At 36.5% G+C, this 17747-nt stretch overlaps 1 protein-coding gene across 3 annotated transcripts in view; it reads right to left on the bottom strand.

Annotated features, from left to right (window-relative positions):
- The window catches only part of Frmd3 (FERM domain containing 3), a 191370-nt gene that overhangs the window by 72009 nt on the left and 101614 nt on the right, over positions 1–17747 (bottom strand). For all 3 annotated transcript variants that reach the window (XM_031377683.1, XM_031377682.1, XM_031377681.1), the window contains exon 6: positions 12820–12943. In XM_031377683.1, the coding sequence (XP_031233543.1) occupies positions 12820–12943 (124 nt within the window). The remainder of the gene's footprint in view (positions 1–12819; positions 12944–17747) is intronic.

Genomic DNA, 17747 nt, shown 5'->3' with positions numbered 1-17747 from the left:
ACTTTTGTCATTCGCCCTGTTTTCTGTATACTATATAAACCTGGTTTTCACTTTGTGCACAGACTTACTTATACATTCAGGGCAGTATGAAGGAAATGCTAGGCAGATTGAGTACCCTGTTGGAATATATGCACAAATTGTGATGGCAGTGAGACGAGCTTGGATTCAATTACCTACGAAAGGTGACATTAATGGAAGTCTAGCTGCCATCTGACAAGACCCAGAGGAGCTTTTTCAAAATTTTGTAGCCAGATTACAGCAAGCTGCGAGCAGAATTCTTGGGGAATCTCATACAGACAGTCTGCTTATTACACAGTTAGCTTATGAGAACACTAATGCAGCATGTAAAGCTGCTATTCAGCCACACAAGGGTAGGATGGATTATCCGGATATATTTGCCTTTGTGCAGATACTGGACCTTCTTGTAACCAAGGACTGGCAATGGCAGCTGCATTTCAGGGAACTATGGTTCAAGAGATCCTGATGCAAAGACAGGAGAATAAAGGATATCTTAAATATGGAAGTATGAATCATGAATTGCCCTAAGAAATCAGGGACCACAAACAGGCAGTCAGGCACTGCCCTGAGAATCTGTCCTCGTTGTAGGAGAGGTAAGCATTGGTCCAGAGACTGTAGATTTAGAAATTATGAGATTTAGAAAAGGCTTTCATGACAATACCTTGTCGGGAAACAAGTAGAGGTAGGAGCCCCAGGCCCCCTTCGTAAAACAACAGGCAGCGTATGGGGCCATGAGGCTGCCATACAGCCAAGGGAATTTGTCTTTGAATTTTCCAGGGCTACCCCAGAAAGTGCAGGATTGGGCCTCTGTTCTACCTGCCACACAGTATTAATGCCAGAAATGGGAGTTCAAATTCTGCCTACTGGAGTCTTTGGGCCCTTGCCCACAGAGACTTGGGGATTGCTTATAGGGAAAAGTAGCTCAATTGTGAAAGGATTGCATATTTATCCAGGTGCTATTGATGGCAATTATCAGGGGGAGATTAAGATTATGGCTGCTTCACCTCGTGGTGTTATTACAGTACCTGCTAATCAGAGAATTGCTCAGCTTATTTTAATCCCTCTGTATTCAATGCCTTCTAATTTTGTTAAAAAAGAGAAATAACAATGTTGTTTTGGTTCTTCTGATCTATACTGGGTACAATCTATCATTAGCAAAAGACCTAATCTTAAATTAATTATTGAAGGAAAAAGTTTTGAAGGTTTAATAGATACCGGAGCTGATGTGACTATCATTAGAGGACAAGACTGGCCCTCAATCTGGGCTTTGTCTGAGACAGTAACTCATCTCCAAGGAATTGGTTATGCCAATAACCCAAAACAAAGCTCTAAGCTTCTAACCTGGAGAGATGAGGAAGGTAATTCAGGACAAATTCAGCTTTATGTTATGTCAAATCTGCCTGTTACTCTGTGGGGAAGAGATTTGTTGTCACAAATGGGTCTTGTCTTGTACAGCCCTAGTGAAAAAGCTAATAAGCAGAGGCTAGAACAGGATATTAGAACATCTGGAGGCCTTAAGCCTCATCCCAATACAAAAGGTTTGAAGCATTTTTCCATGATGGCTATTATCTTGCCTGCACCCCATGCAGATAAAATTCAATAGATTAATAATATTCCAGTTTGGGTTGATCAGTGGTCTTTATCTCAAGAAAAGATAGAAGCTGCTTCTTTGCTAGTGCAGGAGCAATTGGAAGCAGGACATCTGAGGGAATACAATTCCCCATGGTATATGCCAATATTTGTCATCAAGAAAAAATCAGGTAAATGGAGATTGTTACACGATCTAAGAAAGGTAAATGAAACACTGGTAGTTATGGGAGCAGTGCAAACTGGACTTTGATCTCCAGTGGGAATTCCAAAAGGATATTATAAAATAGTTATGGATTTAAAAGACTGTTTCTTTACAATTCCTTTGCACCCTGAGGATTGTGAGAGATTTGCTTTTAGTGTTCCATCTGTTAACTTTAAAGAACCTATGAAAAGATATCAATCAACAGCCCTTCCTCAACGCATGGCTAATAGTCCTATGTTATGTCAAAAATTTGTGGCACAAGTCATTGATCTTATAAGGAAAAAATGGCAAATGATATATATTATCCATTACACAGATGATGTCCTATTAGCAGGAAAAAATCTTCAGGATGTACTTTTATTTTATAGAGACAAGTTGCCTTAGCTGAAAAGGGATGGCAGATAGCTCCAGAAAAGGTGCAAACTCAGGATCACACTCACAGATTTAGGATTTACACTCACAGATCAATGTATTATTCCCCAAAAGATAGTTATTCGTAGAGACAGATTAAAAACTTTAAATGATTTTCAAAAGTTATTAGGTGATATCAATTGGCTTCATCCCCATCTAAAGCTTACTACTGGAGAATTGGAACCTTTATTTGATATTCTCAGAGGTAACTCTGACCCAAATTCTCTTAGATTTTTAACTAGAGAAGGAATGTCAGCTTTACAGCAGGTAGAAAGAGCTATTGAAAATAAATTTGTTACTTATATAGATTATTCTTTACCCTTGCATTTGTTAATTTCCAACACAATTCATGTTCCTACAGCGTTGTTATGGCAAAAAGCACCTCTCATGTGGATGCATTCAAGGGTATCTCTTAAACGTAATATCTTGCCATATTATGAGGCAGTAGCTCATATGATCATGCTTGGTAGAAAGCAAGCACTGACTTATTTTGGCAAAGAGCCAGATGTTATCATTCAGCCTTTTACTTTAGATCAAGATTCCTGGTTAAAACAGCATAGCACAGATTGGTTGCTTGCTCAGATAGGATTTCAGGGAATTATAGATAATCATTATCCTCAGGATAAACTGATGAAATTTTTAAATGTGCATGAAATGATATTTCCTATCATGACTTTTTTTCTTTATTTACATGTAAATTTCTCCTTTCCCAGTTTCCCCTCCAAAAAACAAACAAAGAAACAAACAAAAACAACAAAAACAAACACCTGTTGCCTCCACCCTCCCCATGCCTGCCACCCCACCCTCTCCCACTTATTGGCCCTGGAATTCCCCTACACTGGGGCACAGGCCTTTCTTCACAGGGCCGAGGTCCTCTCTTCCTAGTGATGATTGAATTTGCAATCCTCTATTATACACGTGCTGCCAAATTTCATAATTTATTGTTTTTAATAGCTAAGTAGTACTCCATTGTGTAGATGTACCACAATTTCTGTATCCACTCCTCTGTTGAGGGACATCTGGGTTGTTTCCAGGGAATGGCTATTATAAATAAGGCTACTATGAACATGACTTCTTTACAGCCTTTGAATAATGCCCTTGTGATATTTACTAATGGCTCCTCTAAAGGACGAGCTGGATATCTTATGAATAATCAACAGGTAGTCATAGAAAATCCTGGTCTCTCAGTTCAGTTAGCTGAATTAACAGCAGTATTAAATGTGTTTTAGGCTGTGACTGATGCTTTCAATCTTTTCATTGATAGCCTATATGTGGCACAATCAGTTCCTTTGTTCGAAACATGTGGTACATTTAATTTTAATACTACAGCAGGATATTATTTTCACAACTGCAAAATGCCATTCTTACACGAAAAAATCATTTTTATATTGGTCATATACGAGCTCATTCTGGTCTTCCTGGACCATTGGCTGCAGGTAATGATTGTATTGACAAAGCTCTTGTAGGAGAAGTTTTAGTTTCAGATCCTGTGGCACTAGCTAAATGTGAGTATGAAAAAGTCTACCTTCCTAGCCATACCTTGAGACTCAGATATAAAGTTTCCAAAGAGCAAGCAAGAATGATTGTAAAACAATGCCCTAACTGCATTACATTGTCCCCAGTTCCGCATTTAGGGGTAAATCCAAGAGGCCTTATGCCCAATCATATTTGGCAGATGGATGTAACTCATTATGCAGAATTTGGAAAGCTTAAATATATACATGTTTGTATTGACACTTGTTTAGGATTCATATTTGCTTACCTGCATTCAGCAGAAGCCTCTAGAAATGTAATTGATCATTGTTTACAAGCCTTTAATGTTATGGGCTTACCTAAAGTTATTAAAACGGACAATGGGCCAGCTTACTCTGGCAAAAATTTTATGTCATTTTGTAAAGAATTTGGCATCAAACATAAAACTGGAATCCCAGATAACCCAATAGGGCAAGGGATTGTTGAACGTGCACACTGCACTCTTAAAAATTGGCTTTTGAAAACTTAAGGAGGGAATTTGTATCCTCCTAGATCTTCAAAAGCACACCTTGCCTTTGTGTTATTTGTTTTGTACTTCCTGCAGACTGACATCAAAGGTCAGTCCACTGTGGACCAACACTGGCATCCTAACATGGTGAGATGGAGAGATCCACTCACTAATACCTGAAATGGCCCAGATTCTGTTTTGGTTTGTGGCAGAGGGTCCATGTATATTTTTTCTCAGAAGGAAGATGGGGCACAGTGGCTGCCTGAAAGATTGGTCTGTCAGGTGGATGCAGGTCCACAGCCTTCTTAGTAAGTGTGCTTGAACGCAATGCTGAAAAAATCTTTGTCTTTGTTCTTTTGTTTTTAAGCTGACAGCTTTTTCTGTCACTCTGGAAATGTCCGTTTAATTCAAATCTGCTTGCTCATGCCCAGAGCTAAGGTTTGGTTACTCCTACAGTGTTTAGCTCTTTCAGGTTGGTGCAATCCTGGAGTTTTCAGCCTAAAGTTACTAATTTGCAATTGAATTGAGGCCTGTTCTCAGCAATTAGGTTCCCAGAGTCAGAGCTGGTATTTGCAACTCAGTCAGGTGCCTACACTCATCTCCAGCACATGTAGCTTTACTAGGACTTCAGATAAGATGGCTTCTAGAGAGACTGTGACAGCTTGTGGACACTGCATGTGGTAAAGCCATATCTTGACATTAAATGGATAGGAATGAGGTGCATTTTGAGAACCTGTGTTCAGCAAGTTAGGTCTCTGGCAAAGAAATCAACCTAAGACAGAGGCACCTGCCGAGTGGCTGTATTTTGAAAAAACATGAAATGAGCCTGGTTTGTAGAATTCAAACTAGATGCATGTGATTCTCTATGATGGGTAAGATATTTTGTCAGTAGATATTATACTGCAGGTGAGATTCACCAAGGTACTGAGAAAATTCCTGTACAGGACTGTGATGTATGATTATGCCTTAGTCCTGCTATTTTCTAAAGAAAAAACTCCCTCTACCCCTCATCCATCAGACTTCTGGCAGTCTCTGCTTGGAGGCTACCACCTGGGGATCTAAGACAAATGCTGTCTGCAAACTGTAAGTTCCATCTTTGAAGAAGCTGCCTGAGCATGCCCACTGCCTGAGTATGCCTACTGCCTGAAGATCTTCCAAACCTGGGGACTTTGGCACCTGAACCTTTTTTGCAGTATTTATGTTATGCAAATATCATGTAATCTAGAGTTTTGCTTTCGGTTTCTCCTGTGACTATAAAAACCCTGGCTTATCTAAGTAAAATGAAGTCTTGATTGGGCTATTTCAACTTGACTTCGTGATTTCTCTTTGCATTTCAAATCCTCTATTTCAGGTCGTTTGTTCCTTCCTCTGAGAGAACCCAGTTTGTGAAAATACAGGCAGTTCCACCTACCCACAGAGAACAGGTTACATTCATTTAAGAAATGGTTTGTATATTAAGATGGTCTATCTATAAAGTCATTCACCAACTGTTTCAATGAACAATGGTTCTGCTTGGAGGTTGGCACAGACATTAGGTGAGGGTAAGAATCTGGTTCACTGGCTGTGATAATTTGGAAAAGCATTCATCTGAGAGAAAGAGTAACTTATAAAGTCCTCTTCTTCAAACGTGATACAAGAGCTACAAATGTCAAGCAAAGCATTCAGTCTCACTTTGTTGTTCTCTTACAAGCCACCTCCCAAGTTAATTGTTTGTGTTTCTTTTGGCTGTATAAATATTTTTGAAATATGTAAGCTGTTCTGAAAACTATAGTATAGTGTAAAAACATGAAATAAACAGTACTACTGACAGAGAGGCTGAGATAGGAGAAGCAAGATTTCAAGACCATTACGTGGTACACAGCAAGACGCTGTCACAAACAAGCTGAAAGTACATATAGATTGTACATTATTGGACCTATTTCTCCAATTACCAAATTAGAAAGACCATTAGATAACAGTCAACAAATTTCTAATTCCTCATGTTTTTGGATTTCAATCTATTAGGATGTGTTGGTAATATTAATTTTCATATTAAGGTATTAAGAAAAAGTTTTTACTTCCTGTTGTTTTTGTTGTAAAAAGTGGAATTAGGTTTGTATGAAAGATTACTTCTTCTAGGGTATAGTTTTGCTTCTTTATGTTGGTGTTTTCCATATATCATCATTGTAGGACTGGATTTGTGAAAAGATATTGTGTAAATTTCATTTTGTCATGGAATATCTTGTTTTCTCCATCTATGATAATTGAGAGTTTGCTGGGTGTAGTACTCTGGGCTGGCAGTTGTGTTGGGTCTGTATGACATCTGCCCAGGATCTTCTAGCTTTCATAGTCTCTGGTGAGAAATCTGCCGTAATTCTGATAGGCCTGCCTTTATATGTTACTTGACCCTTTTCCTTTACTGCTTTTAAAATTCTTTCTTTGTTTAGTGCATTTGATGTTTTTATTATTATCTGATGGGAGGAATTTCTTTTCTGGTCCAGTCTATTTGGAGTTCTGTAGGTTTTTTTTGTATGTTCATGGGCATCTCTTTCTTTAGGTTAGGGAATTTTCCTTCTGTAATTTTGATGAAGATATTTACTGGCCCATTACATTGGGAGTCTTCACTCTGTTCTATACCTATTATCCTTAGGTTTGGTCTTCTCATTGAATCCTGGATTTCCTGGATGTTTTGGTTTAAGAAATTTTTGCTTTTTGCATTTTCTTTGACTGTTGTGTCAATGTTTTCTATGTGTCTTCTGCCCCTGAGATTCTCTCTTCTATTTCTTGTTTTCTGTTGGTGATGCTTGCATCTATGACTCCTGATTTCTTTCCTAGGTTTTGTATCTCCAAGGCTGTCTCTCTTTCTGATTTCTTTATTGTTTCTATTTCCATTTTTAGACTCTGGATGGTTTTGTTCATTTTCTTCACCTGTTTGATTGTGTTTTCCTGTAGTTCTTTAAGGGATTTTTGTGTTTTTTCTTTAAGGGCTTCTAGCTGTTTACCTTTGTACTCTCATATTTCTTTTCTTTTCTTTCTTTCTTTTTCTTTTTTCTTTTTTCTTTTTTTCGAGACAGGGTTTCAGGGTTTCCCTGTATAGCCCCGGCTGTCCTGGAGCTCATTTTGTAGACCAGGCTGGTCTCAAACTCAGATATCTGTCTGCCTCTACCTCCCAAGTCCTGGGACTAAAGGTGTGCACCACCACTGACCTTTTTCTCCTGTATTTCTTTAAGGGAGAAAGATGTCTTTCTTAATAGAAACACTGATTATCTTTTTTAAGTAAACTAATTGTTAGACAATGTACAGAGATAAAAAATGTATTTTAAATACTCTCTCACTGTGTCAGGTGGTATCATATAAGGGCTTTTTAATATATTTCTTAATGATTCATTTTTAATATTTTATGCTCTTTTACTATGCTTAACTCTCAAAGAATATTTTATACATTTTGAAACAATTTAGTAGTCAACATTATAGGATCCTCAGTTATTGAGAGTATTAAATATTCATTAATGATATTTTTAGGGTATAAAAGGATATGGATATAATAGTTGAGCAATTTTTATATATTATTTGATTCTCAATATACTCACTATTATTGTTTTATGTATAAAATGCATATGAAAAATAAAAAAATTAACAAAAAAAGTAAAAAGAAAGAGTAATTCTCAAATTCTTTTGGCATAACACACTCCCAGGATAGCAAGAACTATCCTCAACAATAAAAGTACTTCTGGGGAAATCAGCATCTGTGATCTTAAGTTCTACTACAGAGCAATAGTGATAAAAGTTGCATGGTATTGGTACAGAGATAGATTGGTAGATCAATGGAATAGAATTAAAGACCCAGAAATGAAACCACACACCTATGGTCACTTGTTCATTGCCAATGAAGCTAAAATCATCCAGTGGAAAAAAGACAGCATTTTGAACAAATGTTGTTTTTTCAACTGGTGGTCTGTCTGTAAAAGAATGCAAATTGATACATTCTTATCAAATTCAAGTGGATCAAGGACCTCCACACAAAACCAGATACACTGAATCTTATAGAAGAGAAAGTGGGGAACAGCCATGAGCACATGGGCACACGTGATAAGTTCCTGAACAGAACATCAATGGCTCATGCTCTAAGATCGAGAATTGACAAATGGGACCTCAGAAAATTGCAAAGCTTCTGTAAGGCAAAGGACACTGTTAATAGGACAACATGGCAACCAACTGATTGGGGAAAGATCTTTACCAATCCTTCATCCAATAGAGGGCTAATATCCAATATATACAAAGAACTCAAGAAGTTAGATTCTAGAGAACCAAATAAACCTATCAAAGTAAGGGGAATAGAGCTAAACAGAATTCTCAACTGAAGAAACTTGAATGGCTGAGAAGCACATAAAGAAATGTTTAACATCCTTAGTCATCAGGGAAGTGCAAATCAAAATGACCCTGAGATTCCCACTCACACTAGTCAGAAAGACTAAGATCAAAAACTCTGGTGAGAGCAGATGCTGGTGATGATGTTGAGAAAGAGAAACATTCCTCCACTGCTGTGGGTTTGCAACCTGGTACAACCACTCTGGAAATCAGTTTGGCGGTTCCTCAGAAAATTGGACATAGGACTACCTTAGGACCCAGATATATATATATATATATACTGGGTATATACTCAGAAGATGCTCCAAAAATGTAATAAAGGCACATGCTCCACTATGTTCATAACAGCTATATTTATAATAGCCAAAAGCTGGAAAAAAACCCAGATGTCCCTCAACAGAGGAATGGATACAAAAAATGTGGTACATTTACACAATGGAGTACTACTCAGCTATTAAAAATGATGAATTCATGAAATTCTTAGGCAAGTGGATGGAACTAGAAACTATCATCTTGACTGAGGTAACTCAGTCACTAAGGAACACATATGATATGTACTCACTGATAAGTGGATATTAGGCAAAGACATGGAATACCTATGATACAACTCACAACCACATGAAGATCAAGAGGAAGAAAAACCAAAGAGTAGATGCTTCAGTCTTACTTAGAAGGGGGAAGAATATAATGAATGGAAGTAGAGGTTGGGAGGGACATTGGAGGAAGAGAGTATGGAGAGGGGAAAAAGAGGGGCAGAATCAGGTATGGGTGGAGACAGAGGAGACATACAGAGGGTCAGGAAATTGAACAGAGGTAGCAATGGGGGAAGGGGGAGTGGGGATATTAACCAGAAAATCTCACATACCTGGAAAGCAAGAGCCTCCCAGGACCCCATGGGGATGATATTAGCTGAAATACCCCGCAAAAGGGAGGGAGAACCTGATGAGACCACATCCAGAGGTTAGGCATGGCTTCCCAGATTAGGAATGGGGCCAACCACCCATCTCCAAATTTTAACCCAGAATTTCTCCTATCTAAAAGATATACAGGGACAAAGAATGGAGCAGAGGCTGAAGGAAAGGACATCCAGAGACTTCCCCACCTGCGAATCCATCCCACATGCAGACACCAAACCTAGACACTATTTTGGAAGTGCTTGCTGACAGGAACCTGATACAGCTGTCTTCTGAGAGGCTCTGACAGATCTTGACCAATTCAGAAGCGGATGCTCACAACCAACCATTGGACTGAGCATAGGGACCCCAGTGGAGGAGTTAGGGGAAGGACTGAAGGAGTTGAAGAAACTTTATCTGGTATCAATGAGAGGGGAAGCCCTTGGTCCTTTGAAGGCTTGATGCGCCAGTGTAGAGGAATGTTAGGCTGGTGAGGCAGGAGTGGGTGGGTGGGTGTGGGAGTACCCTCATAGAAGCAGGGTAAGGGTAGATGGGATAGAGTGTTTGCAGAGGGGAAACCTAGAAAGGGTATAGCATTTTAAATGTAAATAAATAAAATATCCAATTAAAAATATACATAAATACATAACAACAATTAAAGGAAAAGTTATTAAAACTAAAATAAATAAATAAAAATTTAAAACTCAAGAAAACATGGTAAAGAAAGAAAAATATGTGTTAAGTGTTGTTATATTTTGTTTGAATTCTGTCTTACTTCGTGTTTCCACAAGTATAGGATAATTTTTTTCTCTATAGTCTCTTGCTTATTTTTTTCCTGTCATCAGTCTGAAGTATTCTTTCCGTGTTCTCTTTAAGGCTGGTTTGTTGGACATGAATTATTTTGTTTGTATCTTGGAATTTTTTCTTTCTCCTTCAAATCTTACAGATATATATATATTTTTTTTGTGCATAGTACTCTAGATTGGTGTACTAGATTTCTTTCTACTGCTGAGGTAAAACATTTTGACAGAGGGAACTTAAGACTTGGGCTTATTTGGGCTTAGGTTTCCAATGGAGCAAATGTTTACCACTCTCATAGTAGGCAAGGGAAGCATCTGGCAGACGTGGTGAGTGGAGCAGTAAGCAGAGAATTTACTTCTTAAAATACCAAGAAGACAGAGAGAGAAATGGAAATGGCACCAGTCTTCTACATTTTCAAAGCCTATCAGCAGTTAGATATCTCCTCCAACAAGGCCACAGGTCCTAAATGTTCCTAAATAGTGTGACCAACTGGGAACCATGTCTTCAATTATACAAGCCATTACCATTCAAACAACTGCAATATTGACCTTTTGGTCCTGACAATGCTTTTAACCCTTTCACACTGCCACTATAACACCCAGATGACTATCTCCTTCCAAGACCAGCCTAAAACAGAAGTAATGCATGGTCATTCATGTCTAGTAGCCAAAGGTTTAAGTCCTGACATCAATGTTAACTAACAGGAATCATTATTATTATTATTATTATTATTATTATTATTATTATTATTATTATTTTGCATGACCCAAGCCAGTTCTGAGGCTGATGTAGGTTTCTTTTTTCCCAATCTGTTTTTATACAATTTTAATTATATGCAAGTATTAAGGGCGGACAGAACAATGAGGACAAGGCAAGGCAATAAACAAAGCCCTGTGATTACTCCCGAGACAGTTGTTTCCAAGGGCTTGCCAGAATGACCAAAATACCTGATCCTACTCCTTTGTCCAAGCCAAATCCTATTCTTGCCTGAAGCCTACTTCTTTTGTTCCACCCTAAGCTTAAGATTCCTGCCTGAATTTACTTCCCTGTTCTAGCCTAAAGTTAGATTCTTGCCTGACATTACGACATAACAGGAATCATATTTTATTCTCTTCAAGATGTATCTTCACAAAAATAGTGCCTGCCTCCTACAATTTGGAAGAATTAGTTGGAACACCACCCAGAAAACAAACGTTTGTCAATATATTTACCAAGAATGTAAGGCCTTACAAATTCTTGGCACAGAAGATCTCCCTTTCTTACCCATCCATGTAAACATGTAACTTACACATCTAACAACTCTTATCATTTGGATCCTAAGAAGACTAACTCTATACTATAGTTCCATCAACTGGTATCCTCTGATTCATTGTTCCCTCTAGTACATTTATTTCCAAAGTATAGAGAGACTAGAGAATATTCTATATATATTTCCAACACACTTCCTTTAGAAGAAAATTCCCTAGGCTAAGCCATAGAAGTGGTTTGTTATGTTTTTGAAATAGACATAGTGCTGTGATGTTAAGTATTCCGAAAATAAAGCTTATCCTTTTTTTTTTTAAACTGAAATATGCTGCCACTTTAAGTAGCCTAACATGTACTATAAAAATCAAAATAAAAACCAAAAACAAAAAAGGGAAGAGCCCCTCATGTATACTTTCTTTATTACTAGAGATCCAGACCACATGAGAGTCAGAGAAAGAAAGAGAGAGAGAGAGAGAGAGAGAGAGAGAGAGAGAGAGAGAGAGAGAGAGAGAGAACATTATAACATTATGTACTTCTTCATTGTAATGATTATAGCACTAGGTATTCATGCTATTATCACCTAATATTTCTATGATTTGTACAAGATCTAAATTCCACCTAATTGTAGACTAGGAATGTTCCTAAGCATGCTTAATTTTGATCCATTTATTTATGCTTGAATTCAAACCCCAGAAATGTGTAAGTCACTTAACCTCTCTGAACCCTGTCCTACACACATAAGAGGAAAACAACCACAGTATCTCCTTCCTGCATTGTAGAGAAGATTAATTGGGTCAGTGTGCACAATGCATATAATAGCACAGTGTCTGGCATTCAGTAGTATTCTTATTCAATTTGATTCTTTGACAAATATTACAGTAAAGTTATTATTCTGAAGTGTTGGAGACAAGCAAAGGAGTAACATACATTGAGTTTCATCATCTTGAAATCAGAAAATGGAATCTTTTCAATGAATTTCATTATATGTAGAGTCAACACTTCTAGCAAAGGTCCACAAGAAAGGAAAAAAGCAAAATTCAAATCTAAAAGAGATAGCTTATTAATCTCAGATTTTTTTTTCAAAAACTCAGAAGGGTTAGGAATATATTTGCATAATAAAATATATAACTTTTCTAACTTCTGATCACTCATATATGGCTATATTGGAAATGTCTTATACTACTAAGATACTAAAGTCATCATTTTTGGAACCCAGAAATGTTTCTCTTTAAGCTCAAGCTACCTATTCACATTTCAAATGCATTGAATTCACATGATTTCCACTTTCTACATAGTAAGGATGCTTTTCTTTATATTTTTGCTCTAATTACCTGAGTTCATTGTTATGAATTTCCATGATTTTTCTTTCCAACTTCTGTGACTGCTTGGGAAAAATCTCAAACTCACTGATATAATTCTCAGGATGCTCATCAGGATAGTAGTCACCAAACTCAGCTGTAACCATGAAAAATTGGAGAAAAAGAGAGAAATTAAAAAACAACACAATCAGAGCACAAACACTGTCTTCCACCATTCCAAATAAATATAATGAACTTACACAACATAATTCATTTGTCCTTATGGGGAAACACCAGCCTCATTTTCCAGAGACATATTCATATTCACATCTGGCTATGTGAGTGGGGGGATGGTTAATTCTTTCTCTGCCTCATTTTCTGTGTCATAAAATAGTTTAAATTATTGGTGTTTTACATGAGGGCACTATTGGCAATTAGGATGCTGAATAATCTTATTTTTTCAGATTTCCTAAGAGTCACAGGACTTTTCAGCCTCTAAATGTTAGTAGTTAAATTACTGCTATTATTAATAATAACAGCCTCCAGAGCTAATCAAAGGATACAAAATGTCAGTCATGTACAAGAGGTAATAGATCTGTTATGCTACATAGTGAGTATACTTATTAGAGGAATGCATACTTAGTAGAAACTTAGTAGAAGAGATTTTGAGTGTTCACATAAAATATTATATGAAGGAGGTCATAACATACAGACACACACACACACACACACACATCATGAATTTGGAAGCCATTCAAAACCCCATGTTGTATATTATACAAGGCTTTATGGTAGACCTGTTACAGCTCTTTGAGGACTCTTCTTTATGATTTCCATTGTGTGTCCCCTCCAGCAGTGAGGTAAATGTTCCCCTTTCCCCAGCTTTAGCCGTCACCCCTTTTTTTAATTTTATTTTTTTAATCTTAGCCATTCTAATCATGTTAAGATCAAAGTATTTTTACTTTAAATTTACTTTAAATTTTACTTTAAATTTAAAGTACTTTTAATTTAAATTTGGCAGATGGATAAGAATAAGAGCTCCCCCTGGTGATTCTAATATTTATTAAGAGTTGAAAAACATGATTAAGGTCTGGTGTATGACACAGCATCACCAGCCGCTAGCATTTCATCTTCATAGTTCCATGCTATATTTTAAAATTGGTTTATTATTTTTCATTATGTTTCATTTTTGTAGTTCTTTGTATAGTGTAGATATGAACACTTGGTTAAATGTGTAGTTGTTAAACATATTTTTCTCCTGTTCTGTAGGCTGCCTCTTCGTTGAATAATGATGTCCATTGTAATAAAGATTACTTTAAAAGGTTTTCCTGTGCTTGTGCCTGTAACTTTAAACATATTTCATACTTTCTCCTCTGTTAAATATTTTTTTTTTCTTTTTACTCCCTGGAGAGGTACATTTATTACCCACAAATTGTCAGAAGAAAAGGCTAGACTCTTCATAAGCTGCTCCGTTGTGACTCAGGAAAGTTTTGTCCATGCAGTTTTATTACTGTAGCTTTGTGGTACAATTTGAGATCAGGAATGGTGAGACCTCCAGCAGTTCTTTTATTATTCAAGACCATTTAGCTACCTTGGGAATTTTGTCTCCATATGAAACTGAAAATTGTCCTTTTAAGTTCTATAAGGAATTATGTTAGAAGTTTGATGGGAGCCGGGCAGTGGTGGCATATGCCTTTAATCCCAGCCCTTGGGAGGCAGAGGCAGGCTGATTTCTGAGTTCGAGGCCAGAACTGGTCTACAGAGTGAGTTCCCGGCGGGCTACACAGAGAAACCCTGTCTCGGAAAAAAAAATAGCAATAACAACAACAACAACAACAACAACAAGAGGTTTGATGGGAATTGCATTGAATCTGTAGATTGCTTTTAGTAGGATGGCCATTTTCACAATATTAATGCTAGTGATCCATGAGCATGTGAGATCTTTTCTATCTTCTAATATTTTCTTCACTTCTCTCTTCAATGTCTTAACATATTTATCTTAAAGTTTTTCAATTGCTTGATTAGAATTACCCCAAGATATTTTATAATTTTAACATTGTGAAAAGGAGTTTCTCTGATTGTTTTCTCAGTCCATCTGACATTTATATATAGGAAGTAGAGAAAAGCTACTGATTTTTGTGACTTACTTCTGTATACTGGTAGTTTTGTGAAAGTGTTTTTCAGTGTTTTCTAGTGGAATTTTTAGGGTCATTTATATTATATCATTTGAAAATAAAGATATGTTAACTTTTACCCTTCCTATTTGTATCCTATTTGTGTCCCCTTGATATCTTCCAGTTGTCTTATTGTTCTAGCTAAGATTTCAAGTCTATATTGAATAGGTATGGGGAGAATGAACAACTTTGTCTTGTCAATTTTAGTGAAAATATTTTGAGTTTCTCTCCATTTAAGTTGATGATCACTTTGGGCTTTTGGAATCATGCCTTTATTACATTGAGTTATGATCTGTATCCCTCATCTCTCCAGGACTTTCATCATAAAGGGTTGCTGAATTTTTCAAAGACCTTTGTAGTAGTATTTAATGAAATGATTGTGTGCTTTTTGACTTTCAGTTTGTTTACATGATGAATTATATTTATGTATGCTGAATTGTTCCTGTATCTCTGGAATGAAACTTAATTGCTCCAGTTGATGATCTTTTTGATGTGTTCTTAAATCTTTTTTGCAAGTATTTTATTGAGAATTTTTAGCATTTATGTCCATAATGGAGAGTGCTCTTTCTTTGTTGGGTCTTTAGGTGAATTAGGTATTAGGGCAACTGTAGGCCTGTAAAAAGAATGGGGCAATCTTCTTTCTGTTTCAATTTTATAGAATAACTTGTATAGTAGCAGCTCTAAACTCATGGGTCACAGCTTCTTTGGAGTGGAGGAGTCAAATGACCTTTACACAGGAATTACATATTAGATATTTGGCGATATCAGATATTTACATTATGATTCATAACAACAAAAAGTTATGAAGTAGCAATGAAAATAATTATATAATTGGGGGTCAACCTGAAAAACTGTATTAAAGGGTTATAGCATTAGGAAGGTTGACAACTACTATTGTAGAGTATTGGGGTTAACTTTTCTTTGAAAATCTGGTAGGACTCTGTATTAAAGCCATGTAACCCTGTGCTCTTTTTGGGTGGAAGAATTGTAATGATGGCTTCTATTTCACTAGTGGTTATAACATTGTGTAAACTTCTTACCTAAGTTTGATTTAACTTTGGTAAGTGGTACCAATTGAGAAAATTATCTATTACTTTGAAAATTCCAGTTTATAGTACAGGTTTTTAAAGTACGTCCTTATAAATATCTCAGTTTTCTTGGTATCTGTTGTTTTGTTCTCATTTGTAATTTCTAATTTTGTAAATGTAAATATTTTCTGTCCTCCTTTTAGTTAATTTGGTTAAGGATTTGTCAAACTTACTGATTTTTCCAGAGAAACAACTCTTGATTTCATTGAGTCTTTGCATTTTTTCTTTTTTTCTGTTTGTTTCTGTCTAGTTTACTGATTTCAGTTCTGAGTTTTGGCTTCTATTTCTTTTAGGTGTTATTTCTTCATTTTGTTCTAGAGATTTCATGTGTGCTGTTTAATTACTAGTATTAGATCCCCCAATTATTTTATGTAGGCACTTAGTGCTATAAACTTGCCTCTTAGAATTGCCATCATAAGACTGGGTATGGGCTGGTGAGATGGCTCAGCGGGTAAGAGCACCGACTGCTCTTCAGAAGGTCATGAGTTCAAATCCCAGCAACCACATGGTGGCTCACAACCACCCGTAATGAGTTCTGACGCCCTCTTCTGGTGCTTCTGAAGACAGCTACAGTGTACTTACATATAATAAATAAATAAATCTTTAAAAAAAAAAAAGAAAGTGAAGGGTCCTTTTACTAAAATTCATAATCCCGAATACTACTAAAATTCATAATCCTGGTGAAATTGTCTTTAGTAAGCTTGCTAATAACCCTAAACATATGGTGATGTGATAGTTTGTATATGCTCGGCCCAGGGAGTGGTGCTATTAGAAGGTATAGGCCTGTTGGAGTAGGTGTGTCACTGTGGGTGTGGGCTTTAAGATCCTCATCCTAGCTGCCTGGAAGTCAGTATTCTGCTAGCAGCCTTCAGATGAAGATGTAGATCCCTCGGCTCCTCCTGCATCATGACTATCTGCATTCTGCTATGTTCCTGCCTTGATGATAATAGACTGAACCTCTGAATCTGTAAGCTAGCCTCAATTAAATGTTGTCATTATAAGAGTTAAAAAAAAAAAAGACTGGGTATGTTGTATTTTCAGTTTTATTTAATCTTAAAATTATTTCTTGTCTTTGTTAATCTCTGTCTTGACTGATTTTTTTATTCAGTAGTGAGTTCTTCATTTTCCATGAGTTTGTAAGCTTTATGTTGTTTCTGCTTTTGTCCATACCCAGCTTTAATCTATTGTGGTTAGATAGGATGCAGGGTTTTATTTATTTATGTTTGTATCTGTTGACACTTGTTTTGTGTCCTAGTATAAGGTCAATTATGGAATTTCCATAACCTGCCAAGAAGAAGTTACATATATTCTTTGGTGTTTTGGTGAAAGAAATATTTTTTAAAGTTATCTATTACTTCTATTTGGTTTATGATGTCAGTTAGGTTCAGTATTTCTCTGGATGACCTATCTATTGGGAAGAATGATGTATTGAAGTCATCCACTATCACTTTATGAGGATCAATATGCGATTGTGTGGTAATGTTTCTTTTATAAACATGGGTGCTTTTGTGTTTGGTGAGTAGTTGTTATAAAATGAAATATCCTCGGTGAATTTCTTCTTTGATGAGCATGTAGTATCTTTCCATATCTCTCATGATTATTTTTTATTTGAAGTCTATGCTTATTTTCTCAGATATTAAAAAGGCAACACTAGCTTGTCTTAGGCTCATTTTCCTGGAACATCTTTTTTTTTTTTTTT

The sequence above is a fragment of the Mastomys coucha genome, unplaced genomic scaffold, assembly GCF_008632895.1.
Source record: "Mastomys coucha isolate ucsf_1 unplaced genomic scaffold, UCSF_Mcou_1 pScaffold18, whole genome shotgun sequence".
In the NCBI taxonomy this organism is placed as follows: Eukaryota; Metazoa; Chordata; class Mammalia; order Rodentia; family Muridae; genus Mastomys; species Mastomys coucha.
Note: the sequence above shows the minus strand (reverse complement) of the source record. Positions and strands in the feature narration are given on the sequence as shown.